General features: G+C 42.7%; 2 protein-coding genes across 3 annotated transcripts in view; both read left to right on the top strand.

The window, feature by feature from the left end:
• The first annotated feature begins 974 nt into the window (after positions 1-974).
• Positions 975-14,929, top strand: LOC124178635 (putative ferric-chelate reductase 1 homolog). Its single transcript, XM_046562135.1, has 12 exons — positions 975-1,694; positions 9,400-9,766; positions 10,064-10,155; positions 10,231-10,390; positions 11,175-11,372; positions 11,581-11,676; positions 11,769-11,925; positions 12,264-12,490; positions 12,551-12,791; positions 12,881-12,993; positions 13,069-13,182; positions 13,684-14,929. Exons 2-12 carry the CDS (start codon positions 9,443-9,445, stop codon positions 13,822-13,824), a joined length of 1,863 nt encoding a protein of 620 aa, XP_046418091.1. The 5' UTR covers positions 975-1,694; positions 9,400-9,442; the 3' UTR covers positions 13,825-14,929.
• A 989-nt stretch (positions 14,930-15,918) lies between these two features.
• The window catches only part of LOC124174348 (pikachurin), a 76,221-nt gene continuing 73,501 nt past the window's right edge, over positions 15,919-18,638 (top strand). Inside the window, exons 1-2 of one of the 2 annotated variants that reach the window (XM_046553397.1) lie at positions 15,919-16,149; positions 16,950-17,397. In XM_046553397.1, coding sequence (XP_046409353.1) covers positions 17,289-17,397 — 109 coding nt within the window. In that variant the 5' untranslated portion in view covers positions 15,919-16,149; positions 16,950-17,288. Of the gene's footprint in view, positions 16,150-16,190; positions 16,752-16,949; positions 17,398-18,638 lie in introns of those variants that run through there. The other variant, XM_046553398.1, reaches the window with a different exon arrangement.

Consider the following 18,638-nt stretch of genomic DNA (forward strand, 5'->3'; position numbering starts at 1 on the left):
TTCAGCATTGCCGACCTCACAGTTAAGTGAGCACTTGGTCCAGTAGCGATTGTCGGTATCATAAGGATTAGCATCGAGATATCCATGCATGACTCAGTCGCGAAGTTTCTGTTAAGGGAGATGTTGTGGTCAGTCCTTACCGACTGTGTTACATGTCTTCTATTTTGGCTAGCATCCGAGGCTACGCATTGCATTGCAAAAATAGCATACCAGCCGTATTCAACAGGCAATTCGGAACAAAAGTGTGCTAAAACATTTTCGTTTTAAGCGAAAAAAATTAATGCGTTGACGTGTTTTCGTTCAGAATTGCATTTAGAATACGGCTGTCAATTGTTCTTTTTTTTTTTGGTGTCATTTCGATTCTGTCTTCTACGTCGAAATCAAGTATAGTTCTCCTTAATCCGCAGGAATTACTGGTTCAGCTGGTCCGAGGACAAGAGTTCAAAGTTCTAGATTTGGAGCCAGAGTTCTCTATTATCGACAGGGGGACAATTCCAGGGATCGATAGCACCTGGCTGCTGTAGATACAACGGAGACACGACGCGCCTGCTATGGCTGCAACTCAGTTAGTAATTTTGGCGGCACGTGTTCAAACGGTACCTTGAAGAGCTCGGCTGTGATTTCTAGGGAAAAACCATCTGCGTGTGCCTCGAAGCGGGCCCCACACAACCAGCCCACCAGAAATATCTTTCAGCCAGGTCATGACGGCTTGTTTATACCGAACACAAGCTGCGCCTGGAAGGAGTGGAAAGACCTAGTCGAGAGTAGGAATTACCAGGTGGAAGGAGGGAAGAGGAAGGTAGAAAGAGGACGGCGAACGGTATCAGCGGTTGGAGGCCGCACCGCGTACCGTCGGCTCCCTCTCTCCAAGAGCCGTGACTCCAGGGACGAAGAGGGCGGTGCTGGGCGCCCGGGAAATTAATCACTCTGCGGTTTTGTTTCCGGAACAGACCCGAGCGTTGAAGAGAAAGTGGTCGGTTCCACAGTCGACGGGCTCTCTTCCCGTACGAATTCTCGGAAATTGAAGCCTCGGGTTCGGGGATTTCGAGCCCCGCAGACTCGGGGCACTTGGTACGGGCCTGAGACGCGAGCGAGGGCCTTTCAACTCGGCCCGCGTCCCATGCAGTCCTCATCGAGGTGTGGTTCACGTTGTCCTGGTTGGAAATATACGCGCCGTGAATGAATGAATCAACAAGTGTTGAAATTAACTTGAACGCGGTTGGGTCGAGTTATCGAAGGCGTCGTCATACGATGGATTACTAAGCGTTCGGTTAAACTTTTCTTCCTCAAACTCTGGATCGTTATTTATTAAACTGTTCTTGAAACGGAGCGTCGCTGCGCAGTGCGCTCAAATATATCGGTCGTCGTCGAAATTTCTCAGAAGAAATAACTTCTTTCATCTGAAGATGAATTGTTAGGCGTTCGAAAAAGTTTTCAACACCCGATTCATTCTTCTTCACTCTGCAACTTGTGAATTTATACGTATTTCACTAAACTCGCGGTAACACGAAGCCGCGAAGTGCGCTGAAAACTGAAAGGAATTTTAAACGACATAACAAGTCAAGTCAAGGATTTGTAAAAGTGTTCATTTAAAAACAACACTCTGGATCTCTGACTTTCTCGCCAAGGTCTCCGGGTGTATGGTGCGTGTAAAATTCGGGCGAAAGACAAAAGTCAAACTGTGAATATCACCGGTAAGTTATCATCACTGTTACCCTTTACAGAATTGTCAAAAAATATTCAAATCCTCATTATATTCTGTGTAGACAAAAATTCTAAGATGCAAAGTAGCGTGAGAAAAAATTTTCACCCCGATCACGCGGGGAGTTTAATGCCATGATTTGTACGCGAAGCATGAACTATGATTTTATAAATACAGTCTAGTAACTCCAAGTTCCATCGGCAGGAATTGAGTCATGAATTATGAAGTAAGCGTATTCTGGTGAAAAAAAGAAGGATACGAAAGAGACATGGAAGTAAATGCGGCCAAAAACCTGAACCCTTGACCGAATAATGCGCAAAATTGTTCGTCATGTCAGCGGTTTAAATATTTTACCTACATCTCCGTTTGACAAGCGCAAGTACCTGTCTTCGTATTTAAACGCTGCACACGTATTCGCTATTGTCGATCTGGTATAAATCCCCGATCTGCGGTGACGTTCGTTCAATATTCGTTGTTAATGTCGGCTATTGCGACAAATTTGGCTCCAAAAATAAAACAAAAACCGAGACGTCGCGGTAGCGAGTATTTAAATCGAATTCATGAAAATACGTATGAGTCATAGTACATATGTCGCCTTGCGTCTGACAACAATAATATTCACTTACGATTAGTAACGGCTGCGGTTATAATATACACAGCCGTACGTATACCAGCTATGTTTATACTTACAGCAATTAGTACCGGCTTAAAATAAAAACAAGTCTACATAAAAGCGAGTACGTTGCTGCCAATGTAACTGTACCGTTTCTCACAATCGGTGTAAACTTGAAATAAGTACGAAGCTGAAGTTAGTAATGTTTACGTCACGAAACATTGGGGTAAAAAATCACTATTTTGCAAGAGATTCCTGAAATTACGAAATAACGGGTTTTTCGAAACACGAATCATCACAATAACGTTACTAACTTCAGCCTCTTAAGTAGATTCTCAATAATTCCTGTCGTCAAGGCAGACGTTTTCGTTTTCCTTTGTTTTTGTGTTGTTCTCTCGTCCGTGCCTCATGACGCATGCCAATATTAGCTTCGGGAAGCTTATTTGCTCACTGCTCACTTACTCTTCGACGTTCTTATTGCCCATTTTCTGAAAGAGGCACGCGTTTCAAGTGCCGCATATCGGCGCCGTTTTCGTACCAAGCACTGGAGCGCGAACCTTTCTCCACTTTCGAATTATACGTGTATTGATTGAGCCTGGAACTACTACAACCTGCTGTTCCCTGACACCGGCGTAGCCCGCACCTGGAGCCTCCACATACCGCGAGCGAATGAATAGCGCGTAGTAGAAACGGTCGAGCGTGCCAGAAAAGGATTTGAGTCTTCCGCTCGCTGCCGCCAACTCGGTATAGGTACGAGAAAAAGTCGATGGTTTGAATTTTTTTCATTCTTCGAATACAGCGGCCAGTCTCGAGGAGAATTATAGACAGCGTCATTCCTTAGGTGAATGTTTCTCACGAGTCAAATCCGCGTTGGCAGCCGCGATACGATGTAACTACGGCAACCACCTTGAGCTCCGAAGTAACATTGACGCGAAATTATGTATGATGCAAGTACCCGCTTCCGAGAACGCTAAAACTAAGCCTCATTATATATTTAGCCAGTTCGAGCTTGATCGGTCGAATTGTTAGGCGCCGCTTCCAAACCCGAATACGCCAGGCACGTTATTCGAAAATTTCCTCATGACGTCAGAGTCTGGTTATCGGCGCCGTTTCATCACCACATAGCCTAAGTTGTTAATTCGAATGGAGGCAAAGCGTAGTTCTTGGGGTTTCAAATTGGTCGTGTCGCATAAATTAATAAAACTTAAGCAAAATATATCTGTTCTATCATTCACACGCGAAAAAATACTGTCAATGGTCAGCTGTCAGCCTGGTTGCATTAGTTTGATTTTTTTCCATCAGATGACGCATTGCAAAGTGACAATCCCAATACTCGAATGCAGTCCTTGAGGCTATGGACAACGGAATTTCCTCGTATTCGTCATTGACCAACATAATCGGATTGCATCAAAGGTCAATGAGTATTCCAACGATATTCCGACAATTTCACTCATCCAGTCATACAGTGTCACGAGAAACTTGCCAAAGGTTATTTTGTGCAACGCTATTTCCTGTTTATAGTAAAGTACGTTGTTATGTATGTCTAAATGACGAATATTTGTTCGGTGTCAAATGTTATCTGTCTACAATTTTTATCACGTTTCATAGAATTGAGGTCGCATTCATTCGTCGAATTCGTTCTCAAATTTCCCGGACATACGAATGTTTCCATTTTTGTCAAAATTACTGGCCGACGGTTTATTTTTCAATACTCTGAAGTGTGCCTCAAAACAAATTTTTCTGCTTTTCCATCACGTCTGGTGATTTCAAAGTAACCCTATAAATTCCTATGATTATATTAAGTTCATACAAAACTGATATCTATGTATGGCTCATTTCATATCAAATAACCGTGTCGCTGAATCTCAGATTTTGTTACCGATGAAAAATGTTTTGTCAATTTTTAAATTTTCATCGGAATCCATGTTCGCGTTATAAAATTCCAAAAAATAAATTGAATATCACATTCATTCTTCGCTTAAAATTAATCGTAACTCTGAATCGAAATAAGGTATCGACGTATCCTTTCGTCTCAGTACTGTACTTTAACAAGAAGAGTATTGATGCGATTTACAAGTATCAATCTATCCTTATTTAATTCAACGTGTATGATTGCAATGTGATGTCGCCCAGTCGATTTTACGACGTACTTTACCGACATCTTTTTTGAAGTTTCTGACGTCTATTATCCTTTGCAAAAAATCCAAATGCAAATCGTTGGAGCAAAAGCCAAGTTCAATGTCGCTCAACGTAGTCGGAAGAAGATACTAACCGTTATCTATTCGAGTCATGGCTAATGTTAATAGTCAGAGGATGGTGACAATTCCCGAATACTACACCATTCAAGGATGGACTGGTCATTTTTGTACTTAATTTTTTTCCGCGTTTTATTTCATCATAAAGTATTCAATATTGTCGACGACTCATTTTTGGTAAAGAATGTATAGCCAGTACATCATTAACTCAACATGCCTGGGTACGTGCAGATTGCAGGGAAATTCCATGCATTGTATCATTGCTTGAGCACTGATTAACTGCCTAAGAGCAGGAAAAAAAAGAGAATTACCGTGTGCCGAGCCTTGGCCTCCTTCGACTAGGGACAATGGCTGACAGCACGTAGCTTTTTATCTGTCGTATTGGTGGAACTGCACGTACAGCACGTCGATTTTGTAATATTTTGAGTAATTAGGTAGCTATCGTGAGATGAGGTTTCTGGTAATCGCCGGAAATCAGACGACTCCATCCGCGTGAATTGACTTCACGTTTATTCAACCGCACTCCCAGAGCGTTGTTTCCAATCCGCCTGTCTCTACCTTTTGTGTATACCTACCAACTTCTACTTTTTGCTGCAATCGATTTTTGCTCTGCGCAGCATTATTACTATTTGCGGTATTATCGAGTCACGTTCGCATTGTAAAATAAAAGAAAAATAACAAGCCATAAGAGATCACGTCACGACGTTCTCAGCGATATTATACAAATGGGTATATTTTCAGGTGTTCGATTGAAATTGAGATTATGCTTGCTGTTTTTGTCCTTCATGCTGGCTAAAAACTGTTCTATAATAATTTCTAGTGGACTGTACGAAAATTAGAACCATTGTTGTGATGATAACCCAGCTTCTTTACTGTGCTTTTAAAGATGAAAGAAGGAATAACGACAACTTGACGATAACAACATTCGAATTTGAACAATAGCTGTTTTATCTGGCGAATGAAAAAACATCTACGGTTGAAACAGAATGAGAATATCGCCAGTTGCATTACAGTGGCTTTGACATTGATGTCGAGAAAAAATTGGTATTTAGATTTTACTATCTTCAATGAACGCGGGTTTTTAATTTAACGAATTATTAATTATCTTCCAGTTGCCGGATCAGCAGCTCTTATTTTTCCATTATTATCGGTTTCAGTTTCTTTCAATAGCGAGAATCGATTTTATTCACATCACGTGTAAAGTGCTCGCTGCAGCTGGGAAAGGGAACCGACCATAACGCGGTCGCAACGATGTCCAATAAAAGATTATCACAATGACCCAAACGCGAGAGTTATCGGCTTTAAAATTATTAACTCGCTCTTGGTTTAGCGTGCAACATGAGTCCATCTCAGCCCCACGTCCGTTTTTCGCCGCGTTTTCACTTCATTTTCACCACACATTCCATGTCACTGAAACGAGAAGCAATAAAATTGCACTTGACGGAACCGTAAATTCCGCTTCATTTAGTCCGTGAAGGTGAAAAGCTGTAGCTGAGAAATATGAATTTCGTTCGGCTTCGATATTGCGTTAGATTTGCCGGGCTTTTTCTTGGCCAGGAAACCTCCGCAACATATAGAAATTGGCAATTTTCAATTTCTTTGTTTTTTCCCTAAAGCTAGTTTTCATTCCAGTTGGGAAGAATTCTCGTTTAGGAGACAATCGCGATAGTACATGTACCGAATCTGCAACAAGTTCCGCAACAAGTAAATAGCCCGGATGCAATTAAAAAATCCTCGGAAAATTCACTGGGACGCTTTCAGCTTAACGGAAGCCACAAACAGATGACTGCGACTAAATTATCCGTAGGACAACTCACAATCGGATAGGAATACGGTGCATCAGCTCAACACTCATAGAAAGCATCACGTGATATGGCAGCTCGTGTTGAAACTGACTTTCACCGCAATCGAATTCTCTTGTGGACTGCACGCCTTCGTGATTATTTATGGGAACGATGCTGACCCGCGGCCTATTGCCTAATCTTCTTGCAGATGTCTCAGTATCTTGAAATTTATAGCAACGTGAATATAAAAAGAGCTCTCCTAGCAGTTTAACGATTTAAACCTCCATCGCAAAAAGAACTCCGGTGATTATCACGCCGATCAAAAGTCTACTAAAGATCTTTTCACCATTCCGATTAATGGGAGTGACCTCGATTTTCAGATGGAAAGATTACCGTTGTCACGCGCACGCGTCGGTTCAGATCGCGTGAGAAACTGCAGCGATATGCTGATCTTACATTACAATATTCTGGTATACGTATACAAGCGGAGATTAATGTGCGTGATAACTGATACGGGTCTTTGCGTGCGATTCATCGGGCCTCGAAAGCAGCACAGTGATGATAAATAAAAAAACATCTAACGATATGTATGCAAATTAATTATACGTCAGAGTTTTGGCCCGCGTGTATTATGATGTGGTTGTGGAAAGAACCACTTTTCCCACCAATGTTCCACTTTGAATGTTTGATGCAAGATGATGTAAGATGTCAAAAAACGACTATCTCTCAGGAAATCGGCTCAAGATTTTGGTTGTTTATTATATGCTTCCTTCGCAGGAAAAAATTTTTAAACTTTGAACGAAGAGTTGTTTTACGTGTTTCCATACGTACAGATCGGCGTTCAGCGTCAAGTGAAAAACCCGTATTAGTCAGTCGGTCAGATACACGGTGCTAAAAAAGTATTGATCTGTGTTTTGGACAGCGTCATTTTAATTCGGTATTACCGTTTTGTAACAGAGTTATTAGAGCGAAGTCAAATGGCAGACTATAACACTGGTCAACGGAAATTCACCTTTTTGTGTTTTACGTGAAAACTTTTAACCGACTGTGTTGGGAGCAAGGTTTGGTATAATTGAATTGATATTAAAATATTTTAGATACGAATAGTTTTATTGTAATAGGATTTTTTTTACTTTTTCCTAAAAATACAGTATTTATGAACAAAAATTAGGTTATATATAGTGTTACAGTATACTTATTACCAAAATTTTGTAACAATAATGGTGCTTAATAATTAGTCAAATACCTATCTATCCTCATTATAAAACCATATTTATTTTGACTCGATCAGGTCTACTTTTTGTGTTACAGCTACTACGAGTAAATTTGAATTTTCGTCGTATTGACTTTCCTTTTTTGTTTCAGGGTTTTTTTTAACTTATTTTAACTGACTAACTTGTGTTTATTGTAAGTAACAAAACACCCTGAATCAAAAATGGTAAGTCAGAACGCGAAAAATTCAATTTTACTGGTATATAGTAGCTGTACCACAAATAACTAAACCTGCTCGAATCAAAATAAATATGGATTTATAACGAGGGTAAAAACGTATTTCAAAATGAGTAAGCACCTTCCGTGTTACAAAATATTGTTGACCAGTGCAATGTAACATTGTGTGGAGTGTGGATGTATAATAAATTGCGAATATTTAGTATTAACCATCGGAATCCAAATGAGCGAATTCATATTTCGCAACGACCACCGAGTGACCCAGAAAGTCTTTTACCGCTTAGCATAAAAATCCAGTCAGAACTTATCGCACACGGTGAGGGTCTGTCTCGTTGCGTGAGTTATAATAATTGTCACCAGCGAGGTAAGGATGAGGGGGTATAACAATTCAGAAAACGCAAGCACTTTATTATACCGCGATAGTTCGCAGAGTCGGCAAGAATTCTATCCAATTACATAGGTGACTATATTCAGCAATTCCTTCAATTCCTGCACATCGTCTGAAATATAAGTCACGGCGAAAGAATAGTTTCGATTATATGTATACCTACTCGTCAAACAACCGCAGCCAGCGAATTAAACTCGAGGTGCGCAATTATCGGCTGGGCCACGTATATTATTCCCCTGCAGCTCTTTTTGCGTACAACTACCTGTGTAGAAAAATGTGTACGCACATATTTGTTCGCGACCAATCGTGCCGTTCATGACTAGCGGAACAGGCTCGAAATACGTGCACCATGAATGGCGACCTTGTGATATTATACACCTCGGTGACTGTAATAATTCTCGGGAAAAAACGCGTTCCCCACTATCTTTATATAGCAAGCGAAAAGGAATTACATACTGTGGTCGATACGACTCCGATTGCAGTCCACTGGACTCCGAAGTATGGACGATAATGACTGAAACGGTGGTGAAGGCGTTTCAATGATATTAATCTTGTCGGATAGCTGTCCTGATAAATCTTTAAAGAAAAAGAAGCAGAAATTTTTGCACCTCGCTTGAGGTGATTGTGAATACCTGCACTGCACTCCCCACCCCCCCGCCCCTTCACTCGTTACAGCTGATTGAATACAACCGTTGTCCGAATTGATGGAACAAACTTCCCCATTCTCCTGTGAGAAATTCGGCGAAGCTTTCCGCGTTCAGGCGGTAAATTGAGCGGACGTCACTCGCGCATATAATATTGGCATATTTATGCGCTCAATTACGGAGTAAACTGTGCGGATATATAACAACGCGGCATCACGGGCGTCGTAATGTTTGCTCTGGTTAGCGTGAACGTCCCTCGCACCCCCGCCAGGAAGATCACAAGGACCGCGTGCCGCAGTTCTTGAAGGAATTTTTGCCGTTATTTTCTCTGATTCGCGCGGCCGGTGACTCGAGGGGAAAACAACTAGCGGGTGAAAAATTAGCAAGCAAAAATCAACCCTCGGATTGAATAATTCCTCACGCCGTTCGTTTATTTCACACACACTATCGCCTTTCGGGGTGAAATTCAAGGCCTTCAAGGGCGGAGTGTTTGAATGACAGCAGCCTAGGCTAACTTCAGGTCGGAATATTGTTATACCTAACTTGGAAAACCTCGTTTCTTAGGTCCAATATCAAGAAAGCATCTACCTAATACGAATTCGGAACGATGGCTAATTTCATACGTCTGATGCTGGTTGTGGGACTGTTTTACGGAAGAAGTCAGAGTCTGTCGAGTGGAGCACCGCCGAAGGCTTGTGAGAACTTGACGCCTATTCATCAGTATGGTTCGGTGCAAAATTCACCTCCACCGTATCAGGTTTTGCCAGCAGCTGGACAAGGCAGAGTAAGACTGATTTTGGGGAGCCCGCAGGGTTTGGCCTATCAAGGCTTCATAATGGTAGCCAGAGACGTTGACACTGGCGAGTTCGTCGGCGAGTTTGTCAGCCTGCCCGACGGCGCCAGGGTCGTCGAGTGTACCGAGGGACTCAAGGTAATCTGAAGTCATTTACGATAAATTTTGGCTGACTGAAATTCGATTACATATGACCCGAACTACTCATCGAGTGGATAAATGTTCGATTGGCTTGGTGCGAACTGCTTGTTTAGCTTGGTGGACAGAGGTTGTTGTAACAGGAATGAGCCAAGGTAGAACCGCAGAGTAGAAAGACATCCATACCTCACTGCCCGTGTCCATTAAACTTGAAAGTGACCAGTCACTCATTGTCAGCCTTGAGTGAAACTCGAGGCATGATCAGGCGACTTCTAACGGGTTTAACCTCGATTTCAGAACGGAGTTACGCACATAAACAAGGACAGAAAACAAAATCTCGAGTTCGACTGGGAAGCACCGGAAGACTACGTCGGGACCATTATTTTCAAGTGAGTCACCTCTCCGATCCGAGTCGAATCACCTTGCGAAAACTGCAGCGCACATTGTAAACCCTCTTCTTCCAGCTCTACATTCGCTCAAGACTATTCCACGTACTGGGTCGGCGTTGAGTCACCCAGGGTCAGTGTACTCCGAAGGTCCATCGACGTCAAGACGGTCCCAACCGTGGCCACTTCCCCCAGGACAACTACGCCCCCGATCTACACCCCTTTCGCCGAGGACAGGGTGAGCAGTCTAACAAGTCTTTCCTCATTTTCATTCCATCCATTCTTCAGTCCACCGTATACTTGAGCGTGATTAAGCTATTGTCCGAAAAGTTCAGTTAGTCGAAGATGCGGACAAGAAAAGCTTCAGGATAATCGGAACAATGGATTCTTTTTGTCTCGACTCAAATGTCTTGCGAACTTCAAAACAGATTCGTCGGATGGTCTGCAGAGTTGAAAATAAAACGAGAATGAAATTTTTTTTTTTAAGTTAGTGCCAAGGTACTTCTTCGACGACTCTCAAACTCTGATCTGATAGTGGTGAAAGAAAGTGGCTCGTGTTTTTTTTACTCTTCCTGAAGGTATAACTCACGGCAGTAATATCCCGGTTTTTACATCGTATTCGATGATTTGGTCAATATTTTCCTTCTCCCAAACAATTTACCCATCTTAACACAATAGCCGCCAAAGTTGTCTAATACGAGGAAGTGCCCATTCGTTTTTTACGGCTTTGTGACGAGGACAGAGGGTTGAAATATCAGTTTTATGGAATACAATACTAAAGTTACCTTTCGTCCTTAGACGTTTCTCCGTTTCCCAGTAAACTTCGGTTTTATCATCGTATCCTTGAAGCGTTAAAAAGCACTTCTCAACAATAGTCTGACACTTCTTCCTCTTTGAGTTAGTATAGTCTACTCAGGCTATTTAGTGTAAGTTTCGTTCTCGTTTGCCGAGCCTCCTTGTATTTATCGAGCTTGAAAGAAATCACACGATGCATTTTGACTTTATCGAATACTCACATCCAGGCTCCAGTCGCTGATGATCCCTTCTACAATGGCTGTGGAACTACGAAAAATTGCTTTGGAACCCCAGACAATTGCGTTCGAGATAAGAATTGCAAGGCCGCTGTCTCAGTTCTAGTTCGTGGAGAACGCTACTTCTTCGAGATGACAGCCCGCAAGAGCATCTACGTTGCGGTCGGGCTTTCGGCTGACAGTAAAATGGTAAATTGTCTCGAGTTTGACATTTCTATGCAGCATGTTATACAGCGAGATTTGAATACACGTTTCAATGCAACGCCTCGCCTGCTGAATTGCGGGGATGCGAGATGTACAATTTGCATAAAAAGTGGTCTTCCATATCTTCGTTTTAAACGGTATTATAGTGTATTTTTCACCTCTGAAATATCATAACTTTGTCTCGTTCTCGCAGGGTGAAGACAGCGTTGTAGAGTGCGTCAACAACGGAACTGCTGTGGGCCTATTCACGTCTTGGAATGCTGGAAAAACGAACACGAGACATTCGACCGTTAGTATTCATGCTTGGTGTGTTTCAACTGCAGTTCAGCCCTCTTTCTTGTGGTATTATATCAAGTTCCTCTCTTGTATTTTCACTCGCAGCCAAGCGGATTCGTACAGTTCGACTCTGGCATCGTCACCGACGACACGATAACCTGCAGATTCTGGAGAGAGAAGTCAACTATCGTCGAAGGCCGACAGTTCGACCTCGTCAACACTCCTTTCCACTTGTTGGTCGCCGCCGGAAGTTCTTTGAGACGTGAGTAAGCCACTTCCTCTCCTCGTCGTGATGTCTCAGCCGGCGATTGCCGTTCTGCAACTACATCATACGTACCCCCAACGGCCAGACTGCAGTACCTTTCACGTCACGATGTCGGAATTTACTGTCTCAAGTCACAGACTCGACTCACTAATCACTTAAATGTGACGAAACGTGAGCGTAGATTGATGAATATCCTAGTCACTTGGCCTCCGGGGCATCGTTACGCATTAGGGTAAAATTGACGCCGCGACGTCCCGGATTAACGCTCGTCGATCACCCGAACGCCACATGTCACGGATTTCTCGACTGGATAGTTAACTTTGATCGGTTTTCAGGCAACGGCGTCGATTACCACAACGTCGCCTACGCCGCCTCCGGTGAAGCGAAGCTCCTGTCGGATGTCGGGGGTTTTTTGGTGGCCAGTAACCTTCTTATTCGAGTCCACGGAGCCTTGATGCTCGCCGCCTGGATCGGCGCGGCCTCCATCGGCATCCTTTTGGCCAGATACTACAGGCAGACGTGGGTGAATTCTCAGCTCTGTGGAAAGGATCAGTGGTTCACGGTTCGTACCTCACTCCGAGTTAATCTGTTGTTCATTCTTTTAACTCGATCGTTCCCACAGTGGCATAGATTCTTCATGATCCTCACCTGGTCCCTGACCATCGCTGCCTTCGTTATAATCTTCGTCGAGCTCGAGGCTTGGAGCACCGCAACTCTGCACGCCTCCTTCGGCCTGGCGACGACAATTCTGTGCTTTGTCCAGCCTTTCATGGCGGCACTGAGGCCGCACCCCGGCACACCGCGAAGAACGATTTTCAACTGGGGTCACTGGTTCGTCGGGAACGCCGCCCACATTTGCGGCAGTAAGACGACATCCTCCCCTATTTTTAGTGGTTTTTTGAAAGAGAAAAGACAGGTTCTCACCGAATCCCCCTTCTCTGTTAAATTTCAGTTGTCGCCATATTCTTCGCGGTTCCAACGACCAAGGCGAGGCTGCCGGATTGGGTGACCTGGGTGATGGTGGCCTACGTCGTTTTCCACATCCTGACCCACCTGATTCTAACGGTGAGTGAACGTCGCGATTTCAAGTTCGTTTACAGGCGAGCTTAACCGGCTTATTTCACCTTTGTCATTTTACAGTTCGTCGGCTGTGCCTCCGACCGGCAAGCCAGCCACCGTATCAATTCATTCCCAATGAAGGATATGCACGCGAGAAGCGCGATGACGCATCCAGACGCCAGGCGGGACGCGCCCGTAAGTTTTATGATAATATCACTCCTACACCCACACGTTCTTCCAACTTTGCGAGAGCTGCTCGACGCCAGCCTCTTGCACAAGCGTCTTTGTCCGAGGTGATAATAAACTCCGGGGATACAATCGCATCGCCTCGCGACTTGGTTATAGATCGACCCGCCGTCGATTGATCGTCAGGCGGCACGATATAGTAGGCATCGCGAATAGTGATCCACCTATAAGCGTTAAACTGGATAAGCGATCTTCATTTGCTAATTCACTTTAATTGAAACCGAATCCAAGCTTTAATTAAATCTGTATGATCCGGGTTTCGAGGATGATCCAATATACGCGAGGAAATTTCGGGGACGTTTAACTGTCAGCGTTAATTCTTAGATCGTAGTTGACCGATTGAAGCACGAGGTAAAATTAGCATGCAGTGCACTTTGAGGAAATCTGATTTCTTCCACTTTTCACATTTATTGGCTAACCGTTAATTACCAATCGATCTCTGGCTCACAGCAAGCCGGACTGAGAAAGACGATCTTCGGCCTTTACTTCGTGATCGTCGCCTGCTTCTGTGCCGCCCTCATCGTCATAGTCGTCCTGGCGCCAATCGAAGAAACTTGGGCCTCCTTGACCACCACCATATCGAAGTATTGATCTGCCACAAAACGGCGTTCCGCTCTGACCGTATCCATATGATACACAATAAAAGCGCGAAGGAATATTAGTTACTCATGCATGAATTTCTTTCTTTTTTTTTCCCTTTCTTTCGACATTTAGTCCTTCTTCGTATAAAATTCCATCAACATCGCGAAAGGCTCAAGTTATGAGGTTACGATAGAAGGTATAGACGGTGTAGCGTGCTCTTGAGGCCTGTAAATTGTCCAGTACTTAGTACAAAGGAAGCTGGAGAAGTTTTGCAACGGAGTTATCGCAGTTTCCATAAATATATTTATAACATTCGTATACAAAAATTGAATTTTATAAATTTTATATACGTGTTTGATACTTATACATATATACATAACTATAATGTTGTTCTTAACGAGTTCTTATTTACGACTGCAAAAATAATTGTACCCACCATTGTACGATGATAATTGACCATAAGTGTACTTTAAGGCGGTTGATTACAGGAAATGAAAAATAAGAAAAAAATTATGTTTCACGTTGTAAGTAAACCTTACTCGACAGACTTTCATATTACGCATTGTTGTTGGTATTGAATATTATTATTAATCGATTTTTGTAATTGTTAATTACATATACATATATTAGGTAAATGTACAAACCACGCGATGTCAATGGCATTTTTTATAAACTGTATACAGACACACACACACATTTCGTTTTCCATGATTTAAAAATAATTACATACCAGCGGGTGCTTGAATGCGTACAATTACTTAGTTTTGTTTTCGAAAGATAATTTATTTACATATTATATTATCAATATATATATATATATATATCTATCTATAGTATTAGTTAAGTCTATATACATCTGCGTACACGGTGTAAGTTTACATTAGAAAAAAAAAAATTCTTACTGATTTTAAAATAATTTATCGTAGCTGCAGAATATTCAAAATTGGTTCCGTTACTGTTTCTCGTAATGCTGAAAAGTTGTAACAACTGATCGATGTAACAAGGAAAAAGCAATATGACATCGCATCGATGTACAAATTTTTACGTACATAGATATGTTACTAGTATTATACACGTACGCTCAACGAAACGTAATAAACATCGACAGTACGAATTAATGGATTTCGCTGATTCTTGTCTGAATCGATGCTGCGTTTTTCAGCTCAATACCGGTCAGATTTTGACCGAAATTGGACGAATTGTTCATCACTTATTTGCATAAATAAAAACCTTTATGTAAAAAACTTGTACACCTTTCAATCGTCAGGAAACTGTGAACCCCCTCTGATCGCGGTGGAAATATTTCATAAATTCTGTTAAATCTACGATGTATCGAGTCAAGTTTGAAAAATTCCGTAAATTTCAGCCAAGCACTCCGTCACCCTGTAAACAGCTGCAAAACTGACCTTACCAGTCTTTGCAACGTATACAGCGGAAGTTATCCGTTGCGCCGAAGATATCATCAGACTGAAGTTTGTAACGTTACCGTAACAGTGTACCGTTATTTTGAAACTCAAGGATTATCTGGAATTTCGTAAAACCTTTAATAAATCATCAAGAAACACAGATTTTGCAAATTCAACTTCTTCGCTTATTCTAAGGATTCAAAATATGAATTTTTGTTTTAACGTTTCGATACGTTAACAATACTAACTTCAGCCTTGCAAGATATCGAAGAAACGAAGGGGTGGCCTAGGATCGACTCGAAAACGTTTCTAGGCAGGCAACTCTAAGGGTGCTTTCTACATCACTAAACCGGGAACGGGAGGGACGGAAATGGGGTTCGGGATCTTGGGCAGGGGGGGTTGGTTTATGGATATAGATGTATTCGGCATCCGGTGCGGCGGGGTGGGGCGGGGGTGGGGAGGGGGGGGGGAGCGCCGATCGTTGAATGTTTTTGTACAGGGTTAGTAGAGAGGCACAGAGAGGACAGTCGGGGGTTGGGGCGGCTGACGTACGCCTGCGTGTGTGCGCTCGGTAAGCTCGGCAAGATGGCGGTGGGGGGTGGATCGAAGGTGGCGACCGTGACGCAAGGAGCGTCTGACGGTGGCGCCACCGTCGATCAGCCCCCGCAGTTCGATTGAAGTCGCCGGCCGGCGTCGACGACTGATCTCGCCGCGAGAGCAGACCCCGGAACGAGGAGCACCCGATACGTCGCGCATCGCCGTCGTCGTCGTTTCAGGAAAAAACGCGACTCGTCGCGCGCACCTCGCGCAGCTTCGCGGAAGCCGGTGTAATATTATCGGAAATCGGGATCGAGGCGAACCGCTCGTTCATCGACGTTATTAATATTGAACGCGAACGAGCCGAAAAATCCTTATCTCGAGTGACAAGGTTTGCGCACACATTTCTTATACTACCCTCAGCTCGACTCGGCTACCCTCACTCTGCCTCTCCTCACCCTCTTCCACCACCACCACCACCCCTAAATCTCTCGATGGTGTTCGCATCCCTCTTTCGTTGCATGTACATGTCTCGTTCATAGGCAACACCACGCGAGCACGCGTTCGTTGTTTGCATCATAGGATAATATTTACGAATCGAATGAAACGCGGTATGAATAGTGAAAATTGTTCTTACCGCGGTGCGGAATGAAGTGGGAAACGTGAATGATAGAAGTAGTGATCTTGTCGAGGCAATAGCCGGATTCGTTGATCGATGGTGTTGACGGTAAAGTAATCTGTGACAGGCGAATTGACGAGATGAGAAAATTAAAACTGAATCCGATTCCTCGAGTTCGTTTGCCCTTCATGTTACCCGCGGCAGGGCAGCGATGAACAATTTTTCGATTCGACAATCGAGGCTTTGGAAGAGGCTTGAAATTATTTCTGGTATAACAAGGAAATGGAATAAAAATGAACAACCGTAATATCACGATTACAATAAAAATTACAGCGTCGAGTGATTTTCCACGTACGACGGCATGTTACTCCAGTGTTAGTCCAGTGCTTGCAAGCTTTTCGAGCTCCGCGTGAAACTGAATAGTTTAGTGGTAGTAGTAGTTGTAGTATTCGTAGTAGTAGCAGTAGTAGTAGGAGTAATAGTAGTAGTGGACGTAGCGGGAAAGCGAAAGAGGGTGTCGAGGAGGCGAGGGGGAGAGTCGTCGAGCAGAGAGTAAAAATTCTTCCACACAGGTAGACGGCATTGAACGAACGTTGTGGTGAATAGAAACGGACGTCGAGAAGTGAGATTTTTTCCAGTTTTTATTTCTATTGCGACACATGCTCCGAACGATTGTTGGGTAAAACAAACGTGAAAAAATAGCGAGTAGCTGTCTCGGGACCGGGGAAAAGGAATAGGAGTACTTGACGTTGTTCTGTGAAAGCGAAGAGTGAACGACAGTTTCTTGAATAATGCATCGTTAGTGATTTTATTTTTAGTTCGGTCTTTTATTTATTTATTTTTTATTACTCATTATACGTTTCATCTACCTCCGGTAAAACAATAACAGTGTATATGTTATACGGTGGACAATGGCTCGACATTTGTGTTGGTTTTTTGTGATTATTGGGCACCTTGCCCTCGAATTATGCGCCCAGAATCCTGTGGAGGATAAAGTCACGTTCGAGGCAGCCTTTCAAGGTGAGTTATTCCGTCAGAAAGTTGTATTATAAATTATATATGTTTTGTATTAATAAAATGTATAGAAGTTCTGGAAACGGCAGGAATTTCATCTGCGAGAATTTCGGGGTGGGCAAAAAAATTGGCGGAAAATATACAGACATTAATTTTGAAAGACCTGCATCATACTATACCAGCCCAAAAATACGCGTACGATAAAAATTACACCCAATATTTGGCACTAGAAAATTTGAAAAATCTTTTACATCTGAGAATTTGACATCCTATTTTTGTTTCATTTCCTGTTGCTAATATTTTTTTTAAGTGACATTAAGGCTCCCTATTTTCGAGGGATAGAAATTACATGCAATGATTAATCTCAAGCCGATAATTTAATTTGTCTTTCAGGAACGCTACCACTCATTATCAATGAAAAAAAAACCTCTTATTTCGCGTTATTTAATTCGTTGAATTTTTTATGCAGGCGCGTTTTTTCCCGTCAAATTTTCGAGGCTTCCATTAATTTGAAAAACCGCTAATTGCGGGCAGTTTGTCAGAAATATACAACCGAATACAGCCTGCCGTAGGTCGGCTACTCGAAAAGCGGGGTGGTGCATCAAAATTACGAATTAAACGCGTAGATATCAACGTGTCTAGTTTTGGGACAATTCACGAGGGCGGATGAATCCGTGCAGCAGGCCTCGTTTGCTAATGGCCTCGGCGCAATTAATATCAGCGCTCGTTAGCGCTCGTCCTTTTGTTGTTTTGCTGTTTTATTCCGTACCTATTCCTACGCTCGTTCCGATTCGTGCGTCTGTTTCTCTAGGCATAGCAGCCAAACCACTGAAAAAGTTACCCGGAGTTAAAGTTTCCCTGGATTGATCAGATCGCTGAGAATGTTTTCATTTAACTAAAACATTACATGTTTTACTCAAAGTCGATATTTAAATAAAAGCGTCTAAAAACAATTGTTGTTTAAATGAAAGTATGATATTGACTGGCTCGTTTTTATTATGTTCAGTAAATCGAATGATTTCATTTTTCGAACGAGAACATTAGTCGTTATGTTGATACTTGAGAGATTTATTAACTTTTAATTATTTCATTATTCACCCTGGATTGGAATCGCACCTAGTGATAGAATATTATAATAAACTGTTATGCAGTTTAGGGAAACTATTGACTGCTGGGGGTCGATAATATCGCTTGTCGTAGGTTTTGAAAAATTAACCGTGCCCGTACCGACGCGACGGCACGTTGAG

Source organism: Neodiprion fabricii, chromosome 1 (genome assembly GCF_021155785.1).
Source record: "Neodiprion fabricii isolate iyNeoFabr1 chromosome 1, iyNeoFabr1.1, whole genome shotgun sequence".
NCBI classification, from domain to species: Eukaryota; Metazoa; Arthropoda; class Insecta; order Hymenoptera; family Diprionidae; genus Neodiprion; species Neodiprion fabricii.

Coding starts and splice junctions, on each gene's coding strand:
- LOC124178635 (XM_046562135.1), top strand. CDS start 9,443: ATGGCTAATTTCATACGTCTGATGCTGGTTGTGGGACTGTTTTACGGA. Junction 11,677..11,768: donor CGAACACGAGACATTCGACC/GTTAGTATTCAT, acceptor TTTCACTCGCAG/CCAAGCGGATTCGTACAGTT. Junction 12,792..12,880: donor CGCCGCCCACATTTGCGGCA/GTAAGACGACAT, acceptor GTTAAATTTCAG/TTGTCGCCATATTCTTCGCG.